The sequence below is a fragment of the Vigna unguiculata genome, chromosome 8 (genome assembly GCF_037176805.1).
Source record: "Vigna unguiculata cultivar grain cowpea cultivar isolate G323 ecotype 2 chromosome 8, ASM3717680v1, whole genome shotgun sequence".
In the NCBI taxonomy this organism is placed as follows: domain Eukaryota; kingdom Viridiplantae; phylum Streptophyta; class Magnoliopsida; order Fabales; family Fabaceae; genus Vigna; species Vigna unguiculata.
Window position 1 is genome coordinate 9,350,809 of NC_140799.1, and position 20,047 is coordinate 9,370,855.

Below are 20,047 nucleotides of genomic sequence, written 5' to 3' on the forward strand. Positions count from 1 at the left end.
TCACTCAAATAATAGTAACAATATAACACCAATGTTAAGGAATATTTATTATTAATGTTAATATTAATTTGTCAAGTTAACTATTTAATTATGATAATTTATTGTTCATATTTATGTCATTATCTATAATTATATATAAAGAAGATTCTCTCTTTTGTCTATAATTATATATAAAGAAGATTCTCTCTTTTGTGTCCACATATCATGATTCCAACTTTATCCTTTATGATGTAATTATTTGTGAAATTTTTAAAAATTAATTGTTACTTTTACAAATTTTTATAAAACTATTTATTTATTGATTTTCTTTTTTTTCCTATTCATCAACAGTTATTTTCTCATATTTTCTCCATACATTGCACTTTATTTTAGATAAATATAATTTTATTTTATTTATTAACTTAATAACATTACCATATCATAAATTATTAATATAATATCATACATATTCAGAAAATGCGTACACACAAACGCGATAAGTTTGCGCTAGTTATCAATAATGAAAATGGTATATTGATTTAATGTTTAAGAAATGAAATTAGTCATGATTATAGTGATCTAATTTTTTAAAAATGAATTAAATTGAAAAAATTCAAAATCTTTTATGAAATTGAAAAAGTTATAACAATACTAAAACCGAAATCCTTATTTATCCTAATAAGTTTTTGAAACTGTGATCATTGTAACTTGATTAAAAACTGAAAACAAGAACCTAAAACGTTTATTAACAACTAACAAACAAATATTAAATATTTTGATAATTTTTCACGAACCAAATATTAAGTATTGAAAAAAAAAATCTAAAAACGTTTTCTCCGATAAATAGTTCCCCGCTATTTCAGTATAAATATCTCAGCATTGCCACTGCGTGTTTTTCACGGATCCACATCACTGCAGCTTTCCGGGAATAACTGTTGTTGAATCGAAAAAAATGCAGAGTCTGCAGCAAAAGGCTTCCGAATGGAGTGGGGTTGCCACAGACGACGCTTTTGCCATCGACAATACCAACCTCTTTCACAAGCTCGGCCTTCAAACATTCATTAACCTCTCCACCAATTTCTACGACAGGTACTTCTTTTTCTTCCATTAACCATGTTGAAAGTATCAGAGAATGAGAATATATTTGAATATGCAAATCTCATTTTACAAAATTTTACAAATTAGTATCGGAAGATTGAATTGGGTTTAGAGTATACTTAGTATTTTAGTATTAGAAGTTAGGGATTAGAGTATATCTTAAAAGAAATTTGTTAGTAGTCGAGTTCCATAACTTTTGGATTATTTATTAATGTCTCATTCTAGATTTATTTGTCAGTATGGGGAAGATCACTTTTTAACAAACTGAGTTTTATTCAAATCTTGAATGATGTATTTTTTGTCGGGTTTTGACTTGGAACAGGGTATACGCTGAAGAGGAAGAGTGGTTTCGTTCAATATTCGCTAACTCTAAGAAAGAAGACGCAATTCAAAACCAGTACGAGTTCTTCGTGCAACGAATGGGTGGACCTCCTCTCTTTTCCCAAAGAAGAGGTATTGTTTTCCTTTCTAGGAACCTACCATTTGCTGCTGATTCCAATATAACTTCAGTTATATTTGTGCCTGCAATGTTGAATTATTTACTATTCTCTTAAAATGAACTGAAATATCGAGTTTGATTCGTACGTTACTTAGGAAAAAGATGCATTTGATTTGATTATTTGAAATGTACTGACCCATGTAGTCAGCGTAGAACAGTTTTCAGTAAATTTAAAAAAAAAAATTGTTAACTCATTATTTCTCTTACTGAAGATGGTCTCGTAGAATATTTGGTGGTGTTCCGATAGGACGTGATAAGCTCAACAACTTTTGTTAAACTAGACTCTCTTACTATCTTAGAAGTAGATTTTGAGTACTTCCCGAAATTACATGTAAAGTATCGTCCACGAAGTATACCATGTAAAGTCTCCTCCACGAAGTATATCATATAAAGTCTCTTGCACAACTTTATGGCTTCACTTACTTGACTTTAGACACTCTGAAAGTGTGTCTTTTATACTAGGGTTCATGGGTCTTACCTGGTTGAGCTTGGGTTGAGTTAATTAACCTTGGATTTGCCCCTTTTGGGTGGTGATTATACCGACTTGGTGTATTGGCATGATCCTAGCACATGTCGTCCTACAAGGCCCACATGTACTCGTCTAGGCCGTGTATGTTAAGGGGTACCTTGGCCGTGTAGTCCCACTAGCCCCCTGGCCATGTACTTTGGTGTCTGTGTACATCACAGTTTGTATGGAACTTGAGTTTTGCATCTATTCATATACTATAATTTGATTCACAAGGACATGGTTGGAGCCCAAATGGAAGATGGGTTACGTGGTTATTATGCGCGAGGGCGAACATAAAGTAGGGAATGCTTAATGAAATTCTTATTTTATATCCTTCTTCTACGAGCTCTTCTGAATTATAAGTTCTCTAACACCTATTCTAAGGGGATCTTGTATGCTTCATCAAGGGCCTCCCAATACGCTACAACCATTAAATTGAAAACTACATTCTATTATCTCGAATAGGGACAAGATGTTCACCAGAAAATTTTGGCAAAAACCTATTAAAGAATCAAGAAAAAAACATTGGCCAGGAGGTCCTCCTACCACACACAAATTCATGGCCAATCTGAAGTCCTAAACGGATGCTTGGAAATGTATCTACGTTGTTTTACTCAGCATAATCCTAAATCTTGGTGAAAATTACTCGCATGGGCTGCTTATTGGTGTAATACATACTACCTTTCATTCAGCCATAGGCATGACTGTTAGGAACAAGGCAATAAAGGAAAGAATAAAGAAGGGAAAAATAGACATAGAGAATTTAACGTGGTTCGACAGACAACGTGTATGTCCACGACTACACTAGGAAGTATTTTTTTATTTCTGGTGTATCTCAAAGTTTTACACAGGGTCTCTTATATAGTAAAATAGAAAACCACATCTCACAATTCTAAGCGATGTGAGACTAAATCAAACACCATAATACTAACAATTCTTCCACTTGGGGTTTGATTTACATTACCACCTAGTGCATTGCCTTCATCATCAATTTTCTCGAAGGTCAGTTGAGGCAATGCAAAGCCTCAATTTAGTTGTTGTGACAGTCTTGGTCAACATATCAGCTGGATTCTCTGCACCTGGAATCTTCAACAAAAACAAGTCTCCATCATTTATCAAGTTTCTGATAAAATGATACTTCAATTCAATGTGTTTGCATCTGGAGTGAAGAATTGGATTTTTAGCAAGACAAATGGCATTTTGACTGTCACTGAACACTGGAGATTCATCTTGCCCTTTTCCTAATTCTTTTAGAAGATTCTTCAACAATATTATCTCTTTTGCTTCTTCTGAGATAACTACATTTTTATGTTGGGTGGTACAACTATCAGTTGGAAGTCCAAACTTCAAGGAAGAGTTTCTCTCTCAACCACTGAAGTTGAGTATGTAGCTATCTCAGAAGCAGCAAAAGAGATGATATGGTTGAAGAATTTTCTAAAAGAATTAGGAAAAGGGCAAGATCAATCTCCATTGTTCAGTGACAGTCAAAGTGCCATTTGTCTTGCTAAAAATCCAATTCTTCACCCCAGATGCAAACATATTGAATTGAAGTATCATTTTATCATAAACTTGATAAATGATGGAGATTTGTTTTGTTGAAGATTCCAGGTGCAGAGAATCCAGCTGATATATTGACCAAGACCGTCACAACAACTAAGTTGAGGCTTTGCATTGCCTCAACTGACCTTCGAGAAAATTGATGATGAAGGCACTACACTAAATGGTAATGTAAATCAAACCCCAAGTAGGAGAATTGTTAGTATTATGGTGCTTGATTTAGTCCCACATTGGCTAGAAATGAGAAAGTAGAGCACTATATAAGAATAAAGACCCATAAACCCATTGTCTTAAAGTTTTGGGTTGAGAGTGGTGTCAATGCCTTATGTGGTTAGGCTCAGGTCTCATTGGTGTTTGTATCTCCCCGATGACCCCCCTCCTCTATAGACCTAACAATGACACTCTATCACATAGTATTTGGTTGTGATTCCCCCCAAAATTCTGCAGTACGAACCTTTAGCAAGTGATGATACAAGTGCGAGACAACAACCAAAGGGGGGATATGTTTTTGTTGCTCCAACCATATAAAAAAAGCTCAATAGCATTAATAAACAGAAGTTTATTGAATAGACCATGGCCAGTTCAAGACAACTAAGCAAATTAGACTGGTGGCATGCAACTTACATCTTCCTGAAACAACCCGTATTCAACCCATATTTTACATGTCAATATTAAAGAAGAAGTACATTGGTGAGCCACAAAAGTAGGTGATACCAAAGTAATTATTGGATGACTAACAGTTATCTATCTCCACCATTTGACCATGATGACAAGGTCAATTTCATGGGAGGGATTTATGATGCTGTTGGTGTTGGTTTTGAAATTGTGAGTTTAGCCAAGAGGGGGGGGGGGGGTTGAATTGGCTTTATAAAACTTTTTCGAAAGCTTAAATCTCTTTTCAATTGAATCTAATGGACTAAATGCAACAGACCAGTACACTTTCAGTCGATTAAAATATAAAATAGCAGACTAAATTGTTCTTGATTCTATGAAACAGTCGATTAAAAATGCAATTCAGTCGACTAAAATACTGGAGAATTATGCAGAATGCAGCATTTGCGAATTCAACTCAAATAACAATCTTTTATATACAAGACATGTTCCAATCAATATTTATAACAAGTATAAAGCCTCAGATTACACGAACGCATTAAATCACACCAAAGATCAAATTGCTTGGTTTTCTTGAGTTTTTAAAGAGTTTCAAAGAGAGAGATGAGGGAAAGAAGATTGCACAACTGTTTTTATACTGGTTCACTCAATCACAGAGCTACATCCAGTTTACCAGGACAACCTGAGCCTGGTTTTCACTATATTCAAAAGTTTTACAAATCACAAACCAATATTACACTTTTGAACACAAAACACACAAGATTTTTGACTCACAAAAATCTAGAACCACAACCTACAAGAATCACACTTGCAGACCTGAAATCACATCAGGCAAACCATCCAGAGGCACAAGAACATCCAAACCTGATGGTGGTTGTCCCTAGCACACCATACATGTGTTCTTCAAGCTACTCACAAGCCAAAATGCCTCCAAAATCAACCAAGATCTTCAAACCACGAGTTCCAGCTGTGTATTGCAGAGAGAGAACGCTTCCCAGAGATGAATGACACGATTTGGTTCAGAAAAAATCAGATTCGCACCTCTATTCGCGAAAACACAACTTATATAGTTTTGGTTTAAGTGAAATCAGTCGATTGAATTTTCCGTACAGTCAGCACCTGACTTAAGTGAAATCAGTCGATTGAAAAATAATTCAACTGATTGAATGCATTCATACTAGAAACTATATACAGTAAGCCTTTTAACCTGTTAAGACCCATTTTAACAGATTAAAAGAGACACACTAAGGCACACAAAACATCAAACTTTATCAAACACTTAAGATCTTCATGCACATGGCTTTATCAATTCTTTGCTTCAAGCTTGCTTGTGCCAACAGTTGGCAAATAGTCCGATGAGGTGAGAAAAGAAGACCGCAAAGACACATGAGTTAAGGAGCATAAATGGGGTAACTAACTCTCAAAGTGCAGGCATCTTGAGGAGGTCCATGAGGAAATTTAGCATGGGAGCGAGTAGAAAGTAGGACATTCTTAATGTGAGTCTCACTCCATCCTTCTATGTGCTTACTCTTCTCTAAGCACTTCTTCCTTTAAATTCTAATTTCTCTATCACCTATTCTTGGGGGATCTTATATTCATTATGGAGGACTTTAGTTTGCTACAACCATTGAATCATTCTCACCTTCACATTTTGTTAGTTACTGTGCGATGTATATATTCCGTCTTTGTTTATATTTCATGATTCATGATATATTCCTTGGAAACATATTATGCTTTTTCTCTGAATACGACTACTAAATAATAATACACAACATAGTTCCTGGTGTGACTCCTCACTGTTGTGCCTCTTCATTCGTATTTGCACTCCCGTATAAAATTACAATCATTGTAGTCGTACACATACAAAACAAGGGTGAGCTAATATACAAAACAACCGCCTTACAATCACAATTCACAAAAAAATAATATAAAAATCACATCAAATGCCTCACCCAACATTCTAACCACACCCATGGTCTTATCTACACCTCATAACAACACAATATTTGTTTACTAAACATTCAATAAAATAATTTTAAAGAATTCTATTAGAATCTATTAAATATAGAATGTAAATATCATAATATAGAATGTAAATATCCTAAATTCATAACTGAATCTTATATTCTATATCAATTTTATATTCATATTTTTGTATTTAAAATAGAGTCGTTGAATCCAGTTAATTGAAAGTGATATCACACACTAGTTCAAAAACACCAGTGATCTCAACGCAACATGTTGACTCACACAAAGTCACTTGATAAACTACTTTCATAGCTGTTACACTCTTTCACATAGTTTCTAGCTTTTCGCTCTCCAAGAACTAAGCAAATATCAAGTTCCCAACTACAATTGACGCATGTAGCTTACCAACCATTTGCTCACCACTAGAGAGAATTTCTCACTGCTCCCAAAGACTTACGGACGAAGTTCACTCTCTCAAAGAGACTACAGGCAAAGTTCACCAGTTGTACTACCAAGCATAGTTTACTAGTCATTTGCTTCTACAGAGCTAAAACCCCCTGCTCACCATTAGAGAGGCGCAATGCACTTTCCACGGCTTTCCCATAGTCTTACGGGCGAAGTCCTCTTTCTTTTGCTGATACACATCTCATTCTCAATTCATTCAACCCCAATTTATTTATATCAAAAGAATATACATCAATTCCGTCTTTCTTCCTTTTGCTGATACACATCACATTCTCAATTCATTAAACCCCAATTTATATCAAAAGAATACACATCAATTCAATCTTGCATATAAAACACCGCCACACAATCTATGAACGACTGTATATTTACCAATAATAAAAGTTCTCAACTTTTTAATATATTTAATACTAACTCATGAATTTATTCTTACTAACATAACACTATTTATAAAAATATAACCCCTTCGGTTTATCAGTAACTTTCCTAAAATTTATGTACAATTACTCAGATAAAACGTCATCGTAATTATCTTCTTAGACTTTAATAAAAGAAAAATAAAACATCACATTTCAACTGCCTAATCTTACCTTAGTTGTACCGCTGAAAATACTTAATATACATTACACCACAATTGTCAAACCATACGTTTACCACTGCCAATATAAAATATAACACAACATCCACAATTGAATTTCACTACAAAAACATAAAATGAAAAAAACAAGCTGCACCTGCCAAACAAAGAACAGTTTAACTTTGATAATCATTATATATTATAATAATTAGAGGTCGACCCAAGCCGTCTAGTCAAAACAGAAGAGAGAGGATCTTCCGAAGGGAAATCATATAAGCCATATGACATGCCGCGGTAGACTAATGAATGAGGTCTCAAGTGTTATGAGAGGGGAGGTGCACACTTTAAGAAAGATTGTCCTCAACTCTTTGGCGTGAAGTCTGAGGAGAAGAAATGTTTCAAAGGCTAGAAGCTGGGTTGCAATATTTGTATCAACAATCAAAACCTATGGGTGGAAGACCTCAAGCCACCGGAAGTGTTTCTGCACTAGCTGACACAAAAGATTACTCAATCGGGTAATTCAATTCAAGATGTGTCTATTTTAGCTGGTGGATGTGTGAATATCCTTTTGATTTTTGAGCTACACATTCTTTTGAGTCTCACGTGAGTGGAGGAAGACACGAGGAGAATTTACCCTTATTTTTGAGGATGAAAATTTGTGTTGGGAAAAATGTAAGATCCTAGAATATTTTAATTTAGTAGAATAATGAAAACGAGTCATATTTAAATTATAAATATAAGAATGAGTAAAATCACCAACGAGTTATATAGGTCGTCATTTGGTTGGAGTACTTGGATAAATATTGGAGGTATTGAGTCAACTCCCACCAACAACTTTTTATTTTAGACCTTTTCTCAAAAATTGATTTTGGATGTGGATTTGGTACAGTTACGTGAATGACAATTGAGTTGGGTGAAATTGAATTTGTAGATGCATAATTCTCTAGAAACAAAAAGGGTATTAAAATAAGTATTGAAAGATTAATGAATTTGGACTTATTTCTTTAGTCTTAGAAAAGAGAATAAGGCCCGTGGTAGTAATTAGGGTTTTTATTAGTGTTGAAGTTTTGGGGTAGGTTATATTATTTTGAGACAACACTATTTGGAGGTTAGTAAGGTAAAAGAAAAGAGAAAAAAATAGTGAGATTTTAGAGGAGTGCAGTACGGTTAGCAGAGTAAAGTACAAGAGTTAGAGTTGAAAATCCAGGTGAGGGGAGTTAATATGTTCCTTTTTCTTTCTTGTGCTTGTGTTGGTGTTGTAAGGGGAGTTAACTCTAGTTGTGACTTCTTCTTTTCTTTCTGTTTTGTGTTGTGAGCATTTGATGTTTTACTGGTTTGGAGAGTGCAACTTTAGTTTTTGTTATATATAAACATAGTTTTGGCTTTGTTTTTTTTCATATGAAATGACACAAAAAGGTTTTGTGGACTTGGTGATGCGTAACCATGGAGCTATAAAAGTTGGGAGTTCTGGTTATTGGTAAATATGCAGTAGTTCATAGATTGTATGGCGGTGTGTTATATGCAAGACTGAATTGATGTATATTCTTTTGATATAAATTGGGATTGAATGAATTGAGAATCTGATGGTTGTTGGGTTGTAAATGTGATGCAAAAGGTTGGGGACTTCACCTGTAAGACTCTCTAGTAGAGCTGTGAGAGAGACTATCTCCACTGTTCAATCTGTGTAGATTATCTTGAGAAAAATATTTAATATCAGTGACTTGTCCTCTACAATTTCCTATATTAGAAATAGTGACAGAATATTTCAAGTCTCACATTTAATAAAATATACTAAAATCTTTAGGTTTTCCCATCTAATTTTGGTTTGTACTCTCTTGTGAGTCTTAACAATTAATATTTTTGTTAAGAGTTGGGCTACAAAAAGGGTTCCTATAAGTTAGATTAAGGCACAGATCAAATACTGATAGGTAAGTGAAGTTGTCAAAGAGAAAAAGGTTACTATAAGGTCAAGTGTTGATGGAGTGAAAACCACCTAGGTGTCAACCCTAATAAAGGGTTAAAATGTTAGGACTCCTGCATTAAATATGACAGATTATTTGATGTGATAATTAAGTCTTGAGTTGAGGTTCTCCTACCCAATAGACTAGTCTTTTCGGTTGGACTCTCGTGTTTAGTCCTAGTAACTAATTTCCTAACTGGTATTTACGAATGTAATTGAATATTTTTGTGTTAAATAGCTTCATATGATCGATCCCATTAAGTGAGATAAAAACACATAATTTGAATGTAACTACTGTATTGGATCGTCATCCAACCAATGATGGTGGTGTTTCATTTCATGTGCCGTTCTTTCCAACAATACATCTTGTTTTTGATGACCACGACAGGATCCAAATCAATGAGCAATGAAGCTAATCTAGATGAGTTTTAGCATCTTGTGAAGTTAGGTGAGATTATTGGATTAAGTTTCTGTGCTCATGTCCATTTGCATTTTCATCCATTTAAATGGCGTCGCTAAACCTTGTGTTTTCCACCGAAATTAGATTGTTGGAATTTATAATTGAGTATATGTTTTCTGCACTGATTTTGGGGGAGAGTGAAACTGATTCTTTGACTTACCTAGCAACTCTGCGGTTTGAAAATTGAACCTTGGTTTCTCTTGGTATTTGGCAGGACATCCTGCTCTAATTGGACGACATCGCCCATTTCCTGTAACGCATCAAGCTGCAGAGAGATGGTTACATCACATGCAACAAGCATTAGACAGTACTCCAGATATAGATGATGATTCAAAGACCAAAATGATGAACTTTTTCAGGTTTATTTTCTGAACCAAAGTCCTACTTCCTGACAAATGATTATCTTTGCTAACGTTGACGATTTAATTATTTGAATTAATTATGTTTTTGGTCTTTAAACTATAATACAATCTTGGTTTTTGTCTCGATTTCAAACTTTTATCCTCTTAGGTTCATATACTTAAAACATGCATGGATATAGTCTTTTTCGTCCAACAATGACATTATCTGTTGTCTGACGTGACAAACAACAAATCATGTTGGTTGTAGTCTACAAGTTCTCCTACCGTCATCTTAAAAGTTTAGCGTGATTGCCTGTTTGTCACACCAAAAAACAGTTAACACTGTTGGGTGAGGATGACTGCATTTATGCATTTTTGGGGACCTAACCGGATCAAAGTTTGAAATGGGGACGAAAATAAAAGATCACATTATAGTTTAGAGACAAAAACATAGTTGATCCTTATTTATTTTCCAGGCACACTGCATATTTTTTGGTCGCTGGAGATGAGCTAAAGAATCAAAACCAACAGATTCCCTGCAAACATGCAGCCAAAAGAGATGATTCATAAATATTTATTTCAATTTCCTTTTTATTTATCGCCTTCTTTATCCCAAAACTTTGTATAAAAAATAGTTGAAGAATTGTCGCGTTGGAGAGATAAAAAGGATGTGTCACACATTACACGCTTGCCAACTCAAGTAAGACGAGGTTCATGATTGTTAGCTTAGAATCGATAGTGCACTGAGAAATTACAAAAAACAGTATTGAATTGCCTTTAAGTTGTACTCACTAAACTCTGGCAGGTCTAATCCTTACTCAGAAGATTTTATGATTTTTTCCTTGAATTTATTCTGGTATAATTTTTGCTTTTCAAATTTGAGTTTTTGATTGGTTGATATAATTTTTTTCAAAACTGAATTGGATCAGTTTGGTGACCCTGTTCGTTATTAGAAAAAGAACTGGTATTTTTTCATGGTGAAAAGCTGATATAAATTCTTAAAAGTTGATCCAGAATGGGTTTGTACTACCAATATTTCTAGATGTTTCTAAAGGTCACTTCAAAGACTTTTACATAAATAAAAGCCTAATTTTATAATTATTTTTATATTAATGTCTTAATGCTGAAGTTTAGTTTTAGGCAAAAATGTTTTTCATCCTTTAAAATTATAAATTATTGTTTTTATTTTGAGCTCTTTATATTTTATGGCAATGAGTAATTGTTGGTTTTAAACGAAAAAGGTAAGGAAAATATTTCAAGTATATCACCATCTCGTTCAACACCGTGACATGAATATGAAAGATGACATGACATTTGTTCTTTCGTGGGAAGTGAGATGAGAAACTTTGTTTTCTTTCATAAGAAAGTTCCTTCTTTGTAATATAAAGGAAGTTCCATTTTTTTTTGTCAAAAATGGATAAAGGTTATAAATAATTTTTTTCTAAATCGTAAGCATGCTGATAAGTTGCATGTGGAAATGCTTCAACAAAATAAATTGTTAATTGTTATTGTATAAGAAAATGACTAATGTAGTTGTCAAATGCAAGTATTCAGATTGAATAAATGGTTAAACGAGTATTGTCTATAAAATCATTTGACACTCAACTATGAAGAGTAACTCCCGTGTGTTAGGACATTTTCAAGTCTGTGTATGTTATGATTGACTTTTAGTTTTATGATAGAAAAAATTTGGTTAATATAGTTATTAAATGTGCTTAGTCAAGTTGAATAAATAGTGAAATGAGTACTTGTTTGTAAAACTGTTCAAGGAGGTTCTGGGTGAAATATTTAGTTTCTAGTTGTCTGATATTCTTTTTTCTTTTTTTTTTGGTTAATGTAGTTCTCAAATGTGGTTTACCAAAGTTGAATAAACTATTAAATAAGAAATCATTCAACACTCACCTTTGGATAGTGACACCCTTTTTGTTGGACTTTTATAAGTTTGTTGTACGTGTGCAATGGTGTTGGGAAATTGTGAGTAGAAAATTTAAGGTTTCAAATATGGCTTACAATTATTTTATTTGGTTAATGAGTTTGCGGAGATGAATCCATTCAACGCTAGCATATGAATAGTGGGTCTGGCCTTTCACAAGTTTGCTGGATATGTGTGACTCATTAGCTAGAATTTTAATAGGTCATGTAATCAATGTGTTAATGTGCTATGTGTTATATCAATGTATGCAAGGTCATAGTGAATAGTTGTTATTTTAGGCATGCTAAAACTTGAAAGAAAAAGGCTACCTTTAGAAAATGGGAGATTTTAATAAAGTGCAAATGTTGCATTGAAGATTTTCGCAAATTCTTTAATTAAATGTTTGAAAGGATTTTTTAACCTTGTGGTTAGGACAAAGAATTTCAACAATTCTAAAAAATTAAAATATCTAGTAATTGAATTACTTGCAATTATATATTCTTTGTTTATTAAATAATTAGTTAAGATTAGGAATGTCAACGAGACAGGTAGGGTATGGGTTGTAGCTTCCCCATATCCTATTCGTTGAATAAATATTCGTTCCGTACCCGTACCTATATACGTCCGGGTATCCGTTATGTGGATACCTGCGTATTTTTTTTAATATTCATGGGTATCCACAAGTACCTGCAGGTATCTACAAAAGAAAATTTTAATATTTAACAAGATATTTTAACCATAAATTCAAATTGAAATACATTTTCAACAAAGGGTAAATAACTCATTTAAATAGTGTTGAATAACAGTTTACAAAGAAATGAAGATTTTTTAAAACCAATTGATATGTTTTAATTATGTTTTTTTTTTAATTTAAATTAGAGTATAGTGGGTACGAGTATTTACGAGCTATGATACTCGTACCTGTCCTGTTAACATGCGGGTATAACCCATTCCTATTACTCTTGGGTATCCATTTACAATACCCCTTTCCTACCTATTACGGGTTTTATCCACGGATATCCGCGGGTACAAATTATTTTGACATCCCTAGTTTGGATGAAGTAATTGAAATATCTTAAATATCAATTTTCTTGTTTGGATAAAACAATTTAATATCTATTTTACGACGAACTCTACTCTACCTCTAAGCTTAACTTAACTTAGCTCGATCTTCAATTCAGTAAGGTGGAAAAGGCCATTAAGAATATTCAAATGGAAAATTTACAAGGAAAGGAGAAATTAAGGTAGAAAGATATGGGTTAACTAAGATACCATGTGCAAACCAAAAGAGTATGGTAGATTAGGAGTGAAAGACCTAAGATTGTTCAACATTGCACTACTAGGGAAATGGAGAATTGGAACGAAAAATGACGGATTATGGAGAGCAATATTGGAGTCCAAGTACGACATGGAGAAGTTTAGATAGTGCAATTTATAAAAAGTATGAGTCATGTTGGTGAAGAGACATTAAGAGTGTAACAAGCGAAAGTGAACAGGGGAAATGGTTTTATTGTAAGGCTAACTTATAGAAAATTGCAAAATGCAACTATTATGGTTGAAATAGAGTTGTTTACAATTTTTTTTGGGAAGTTAGGCCCTTCCATCAACTCAACATTGTGTTTGAAAAGTCAATTTGAATAAGGTGGTTAAAAAGGAGAAGTTGGAAAATAGGGATAAATATGACTAACAAATTATGCATTATGTGTGGGCTTGTAGAGAAATTTATGAATCATTTCTTCATTTGTAATATGGCATCGGGTGTGCTGAACCTTTTTAATAAGTGGGTGGGTGTTAATAATGTGCATCATTTCATGCATAAAGAACACTTTAGCCAATTTTACCTTACTATGTTGACTAACAAACAAAACATTGTATGGAAAGGTATGTTGATGGCAATACTATAGGTGATTTGAGGTAGAGAAATACCATCTTATTCAAAATTGGAACAATAGATACCACATAGGAATTCACTATAGCATAATTGGAAGCATGGGTGGATAATTAGTAAATTCCCAAAATCACAATTTGGCTACTCATATGGTGCCTTAACCCCATAACATGGTTAAACTCAACAAGGTAACTCAGGAATTAATAAGTTAATATGATTTTTTATAGTTTGTTTGGCATGAACAGTAATATCAATAAAATCCATGGTTTATATAGAACCATTAGTGCATTAAAGCCTTTTTATACTGGTTAAAACAAACTTTATATACCAATTTTGGAACTGGTATAAATACGTGTAGTTACAAAGTTTTCACTTCTATATCGATCCCCGAACCAGTATAGAAAGTGTCACTTTATATGCTGGTTAAAGCCAATATAGAAAACACCAATTTATATACCGGTATAAAAAATGTCACTTTCTATACTGGTTAAAGCCATAACTGATACAAAAGTGCAACTTTTATATTGGCATAGAAGGCCCATAAATTGATTTTTAGATAATCAAACTTTATTTAGTAACCAATAGTAATTTATTTTTGAATGTTGTCTCAATGTTGGGTTAATTATTTAAAGAATTCGATCAACCTCTGTATTCTGAATTTAGGAAAAATATTAATTTGATCTTTTTGTGAAATATGAATTGCTACTATAATTTTGTCATTCAATTTTTTAATCAGTTAAAATTTGATTTCAGTTCATTAAATAAATGGTCTATATACATCTGATTTCAATATTCTTGATTAAAGAATATTTCAATAAGAAAATGGATTATAGTGTGAGGACCCGCCCCAAGTAAGAGAGGAGGTAAGGCAAGTGTTTGAAAAACGATTTGTTGCACCTAAGAAACTTAACCTTAACCTCCAAGGTGTTGACTTCCCAATCTTATCCGAAGACGAGAATAGGATTTTGATTAAGGAAATAGAAGATCAGAAAATAGAGGATGCCAAAAACCAATGCGAAGGGAATAAAAGCCTAGGCCCAGATGGATTTAATTTCTTCTTTATAAAACAAAATTGGAATATTCTTAAGTACGACGTTTGTCAAGCAGTAAAATGATTTTAGGGTGAAGGGAGAATACCAAAAGGGTGTAATGCTTCTTTTATAGCATTAGTACCAAAAAAAGAAAACCCTTTTATGTGTGGAGGACTATAGGCCTATATCCTTGGTTGGGAGCATGTAGAATCTCAAAGATCTTGGAAAATAGGCTTAAGAGCATACTTCCTAAGATCATTACCTACTTGTAGTCAGCGTTCCTTAAAGGAAGAGGACTAATGGATAATATCCTGGTTGCTAACGAAACTGTGGAAGAATGTAGGCTAAAAGAGAAGAGGCTGGAAATAGTTAAGGTAGACTATGAAAAAGCCTATGATTTAGTAAGTTGGGACTTCCTATATTTTATGATGGCCAAATTTGGGTTTTGTGATAGGTGGATAGGGTGGATCAAAGAGTCTCTAGAGTCCTCTTCAATGTCGATATTGGTAAACGGGAGTCCTACTAAGGAGTTTGTTCCTTCTAGGGGACTTAGACAGGGAGACCCTATGACATTATTCTTATTATTTATTGCAGTAGAGGGCTTAATCTGGTTGGTCAGACAAGCCACTGAGAAAAACCTTTATTGTGGAGTTGAAGTAGGAATACACGAAACTAAAGTAGGGTTGCTACAATTTGCAGACAATATTCTTTTCATGTGTGGAGCAAGTACTCAAAACATAAGGGTTGTAAAAGCTATATTGAGAAGTTTTGAACTGGTATCAAGGCTTAGAGTAAACTTCTCCCAAACCAAAGTAGGAGGGTTGAGTCTAAATGCAACTTTGATTAAAGACTTTACTACCATCCTAAACTACAATTACCTGAAAATTCCTTTTGTGTACTTAGGAGTGACAATAGGGGGAATCCGAGGAGAAAACAATTATGGGAGCCTATGGTTGATAAAGTTAGAAGCAAACTATCTAGATGGAAAGACAAATTAATATCCATGGCTAGTAGGGCATGTATAATAAAATCGGTATTACCTGTACTGCCACTATACTATCTGTCCTTCTTTAAAATGCCAAAAAGTGTGAGCAAAGAACTCATTAAAATACAAAGAAGCTTCCTTTGGGATGGGGATCAGTAGATAGGAAAATAACGTGGGTTAGATGAGAAAACATTTGTAAACTAAAGGAGGATGGACATCTAGGCATAAGAGACATAACAAACTTCAATAGAGCACTTCTAGCCAAGTGGAAATGGAGACTAGGAATGGAGGGGCATGGCCTTTGGAAAGAAGTACTTGAATCAAAATACGGGTCATGGAAGAATCTTAATGAAAATAAAATTTCTAGGTTTGCATCTACGTGAGGGAAAGATATCTATAAAGTTTGCGGCAATTCTGAGTATGGGTTATGGTTCGAAAAGTCCATTGGATGGATAATAGGAGAAGGAAAAAAGGTAAAGTTTTGGGAAGACACTTGGGTAGGGGATGAATCTCTTAGAAGTAGGTTCCCAAGGTTGTATTCTATATCAGAGAGTAAAGAAAGATATATAGAGGAGGTAGGTCACTTGGAAGGGAATGTTTGGATTTGGGACCTTAATTGAAGAAGATTAAGACTCGTCTGGGAGGCATCTCTAGAGGAACAACTCCTTCAACTGTTAAGTAATCAAAGCTTTAGAAAAGGGTATCCGGATACTTCGCTTTGGAAAGAAGAAGATGGTGGTGTATTTTCTGTTAAGTCTGCCTATTATAAGTTGCAAGGAAATTTTGTAGAGGAAGAGGACAACGTATTTAATATGTTGTGGAACACAAAGGTAACTCTGAAGGCACAATTTCTAAGATGGTCTAGCTCAAGTTGATCCTTAGGAAATATTTGGTCTAGCTAAAGTCACAACTTGGGTTTGGATGAAACACAAATCCTTCAGTAAATTTTACATATAGTGATTAGGTTTTTCCTCCCTTTTTCTTGCTTAAAATCGTTGTGATATGATAACTATTATGTTCTTTTGGCTTGACAAGTGAGAAAGTTATAGGTTATTATTTCGACTTAAATAGTCATTTAGTCCTAATTTTGGTCAAGTTTTTTCAATTTGGTCTTACTTTAGAAATTGTTTTCAATTTGGTCCTACCTTTCGTAAATTTCATTTAATTAGACCATTTTCCTTAACTTCGTCTAAATAGTTAACGAAATAGTGGCTAACGTGGTTCATTTTTGTGACGTGGAGCATTGTTAAATGACATGGCCGTTATTTTACCATACTGGCCTCTTAATTTTAATCAGATAGTTTTAGGGTTTATAATTTGTCGAATTGGGTTTAGGGATTCATTCAGATTTGGGGATTTCTTTCAATTGGCGATTTCAGAGGTTGTGCATTCACTTCCATCAAATATTGCTTTTCTGCGTGAAAGATTGTTTTGTTTTGTGAAGATTTTGTCGCGAAGGGTTTGCATCTTCACCGCGGAGGTCAGTTTTTGTGGTTTAGGGTTTATGTAATTTTTGTTGATTACTGTTTGTGATTTCTATTAATGATTAGGGTTTTTTGTCGGTTATGTTTTTTCATTCGGTGAATTATTTTAATTTGTAGTTGTCGTTGTCTCTAGTGCATTATTTGGTGAATTTTGTGACGCACCATTTTAAATTGTTTGTGTTGTCGCTTTCTGTGGTGAGTTTCATTGTTGTTTGTCGGTTTGTCGGTTTTAGATTGAGTCTTTGTTCCCCTATTTAAAGATTGTTTATAATTTTCAGGCTTTTTATGTTTATTGGTGTTTCTAATGTTTAATGAAAGATTTGAGGTTGTGGTCCAGCACCGTGGTCACTTTGCCAGCGATGAGTGGTGTAAATATGTTGTTGGGGAAACTACTCATTGATCATGTGATCCTGACCGATGGAGTTATTTCGAAATATTAGGGTCTTTTAGGAAAATGGGATATCATAGTATAAAGGAGTTATGCTATTGTGTTGAGAAGTTGTTGCCCCCCTTGCATAATGACTGGGGTGCACTTAATATGGTTCATATCACAAGACATTATGGCGAAGTGCACATGTTTGTTATGCATGGAGTTGATTAAGCCCAAGTAGAGGATAATATAGTGGAATCTGAAGGAGGTGTTGTGAGACATTTAGAGAGCGGTGAAAGCAATCATGCTATTGATGGAACAAAAGTTGAGATAGATGGTGAATTTGAAGTAGTAGGTATTGAGATTGTAGTAAGGTCTGTTGTGGATGAAGTTGTAATGAACAAAGACACTGAAATTGGATTGGAGGAAGGTGAAGTGGATGAAAGTTTAAGAAGGTCCGATCCTAAAATTGTAGCTGAGGATGTGGGTGAAGGTATTGAAAATTTGGAAACTAAAGTAGTAGTTGAGTATGTAGGTCAAGGATTTCAAAATTTGGAAGCAGAAGTTGAAGTTGAGGATGTGGGTGTAGGTATTGGAAATTCAGAAGCTAAAGATGGAGTTGAGGATGTGGGTGTAGGTGTTGGAAATCCACAAGCTGAGATTAGGCTGGAGGATATGGCTGAAGGTGATGATGAAAGGGAGACAAATACTGAAATTGATGTTCAAAGTTAGATTGATTCTGATTAAAATTCTTTAAGAGATAGTTATGGGTACGACTAAGGTTGTGGTAATTTGAAGTTGGGACATTGAAGAAACCCAAATCTATGGCTGATTACAAGTGGGAAGTGGGAACAACTTTCGTGGATAAGGCACAGTTTGTAGATGGTGTAAGAATGTATGTAAGAGTGAGGGTGAGATGTTTAGGGGCGCAAGACAAGTGTGATTGGTCTCTTTATTGTGGATTTCTAGTTTCATGTCAAACATGGCAATTGAGAAAAGTACAAGATCATCATAGGTGCATTAGAGAATTTAGTATCAATTTGATGAATTCAAAATGGTTGAGTCAAACCTTAGACAACACATTAATAGAAAATCCCATTTTCAAACTGGTGGATATACATAATAAAGCTGTCGGGAAATGGAATACAAAGGTCACAATTTTTATGGCTCATAAGGCAAAGCAACTGGCAGCAAAGGTGGTTGAAGGATCTTTTAAAGATCAGTACAAAAAAAAAATTATGATTATGCTCATGAGTTGATTAGATCAAACCTCGAGTCCATAGTGAAAGTTAAAGTAGAAGATGTTAATGATGAAAAGATATTCATGCGCATTTACACTTGTTTGAAGGCATGCAAGGACAGTTTTGTAAGTTGTCGACCCATCATAGGGCTTGATGGATGTTTTTTGAAAGGCCAATATGGGGGTGAGCGATTAACTATAGTAGGTCATTATGCAAATGACCAGATGCTTCCTATAGCCTATGCAATAGTTGAAGTTGAGAACAAAGACACATGGAGATGCTTCTTGGAGTTGTTGGTAGAAGACCTAGGAGGTGCTGATATATGTAGGTTTTGCACAGTTATGTCTGACCAAAAAAAGGTACTTTTTGTTCATTCTTTTATGTGAATTCTACTTATAATTCTTTAATATTAATACTAACACACTTGTACATACACAGGGATTGCTTCCTGCCATACAAGAGTTATTGCCTGACGCTAAGCAAAGATTTTGCATGCGCCATCTATACAATAATTTTAGAAGAAGTTTGGAAGCAAGCAACTGAAAACCTTGATGTGAAAGGCTGCAACCAACACACACCCCAGAGCATGGGAAAGAGAAATGCATAATATTAAAGAAGTGAACGAGGAGGCCTTTAAATACCTAATAGCAATTATGTAACATCCTGTCGGGATATTACGGATTTTTAATAAAATAAAGGAAATAAATAAATACGCAGCATTTAATAATACCTCATTTCCCAAAACGCGGAAAAAATTTGAACTTTATTAAATTAATAAAAAGAACTCAAATCCATAAATCACAAAACCATAATGTTATAAAAACACCTATAAGGGTTTACAACTTAATTCAAAACTAGTAAAAATAAAAACATAAGGTTTCCCGAGCTATCCCCTCTCCGTAGCTAAGCTCCACCAGAACCACCTGCATCAACATCATCTGCTCACGTGTACCGCACATACGATCATCGCCAAACACATGTAGATATTGTGAGCTTAACAGATAAAGCATATAAAAATTATCTACATATATACAACATATTCATATAAACAACACCATCATTCTAAAGGGCTTCCATTCTTTAATTCATACCACCTGGCCACAACCAGGTCA

General features: G+C 34.1%; 1 protein-coding gene across 2 annotated transcripts; it reads left to right on the forward strand.

The window, feature by feature from the left end:
* The first annotated feature begins 843 nt into the window (after window positions 1-843).
* On the forward strand, window positions 844-10,871 carry LOC114193388 (group 2 truncated hemoglobin 3-2). Of its 2 annotated transcripts, none has more exons than XM_028083155.2 (4): window positions 844-1,068; window positions 1,400-1,530; window positions 9,898-10,042; window positions 10,194-10,871. In XM_028083155.2, the coding sequence occupies exons 1-4, from the start codon at window positions 932-934 to the stop codon at window positions 10,222-10,224; spliced, it is 444 nt and encodes a 147-aa protein (XP_027938956.1). In that variant the 5' UTR covers window positions 844-931; the 3' UTR covers window positions 10,225-10,871. The 2 variants fall into 2 exon arrangements, with proteins under 2 accessions (XP_027938956.1, XP_027938955.1); XM_028083154.2 differs by having other exon boundaries at window positions 10,501-10,871.
* Window positions 10,872-20,047: the final 9,176 nt, after the last annotated feature.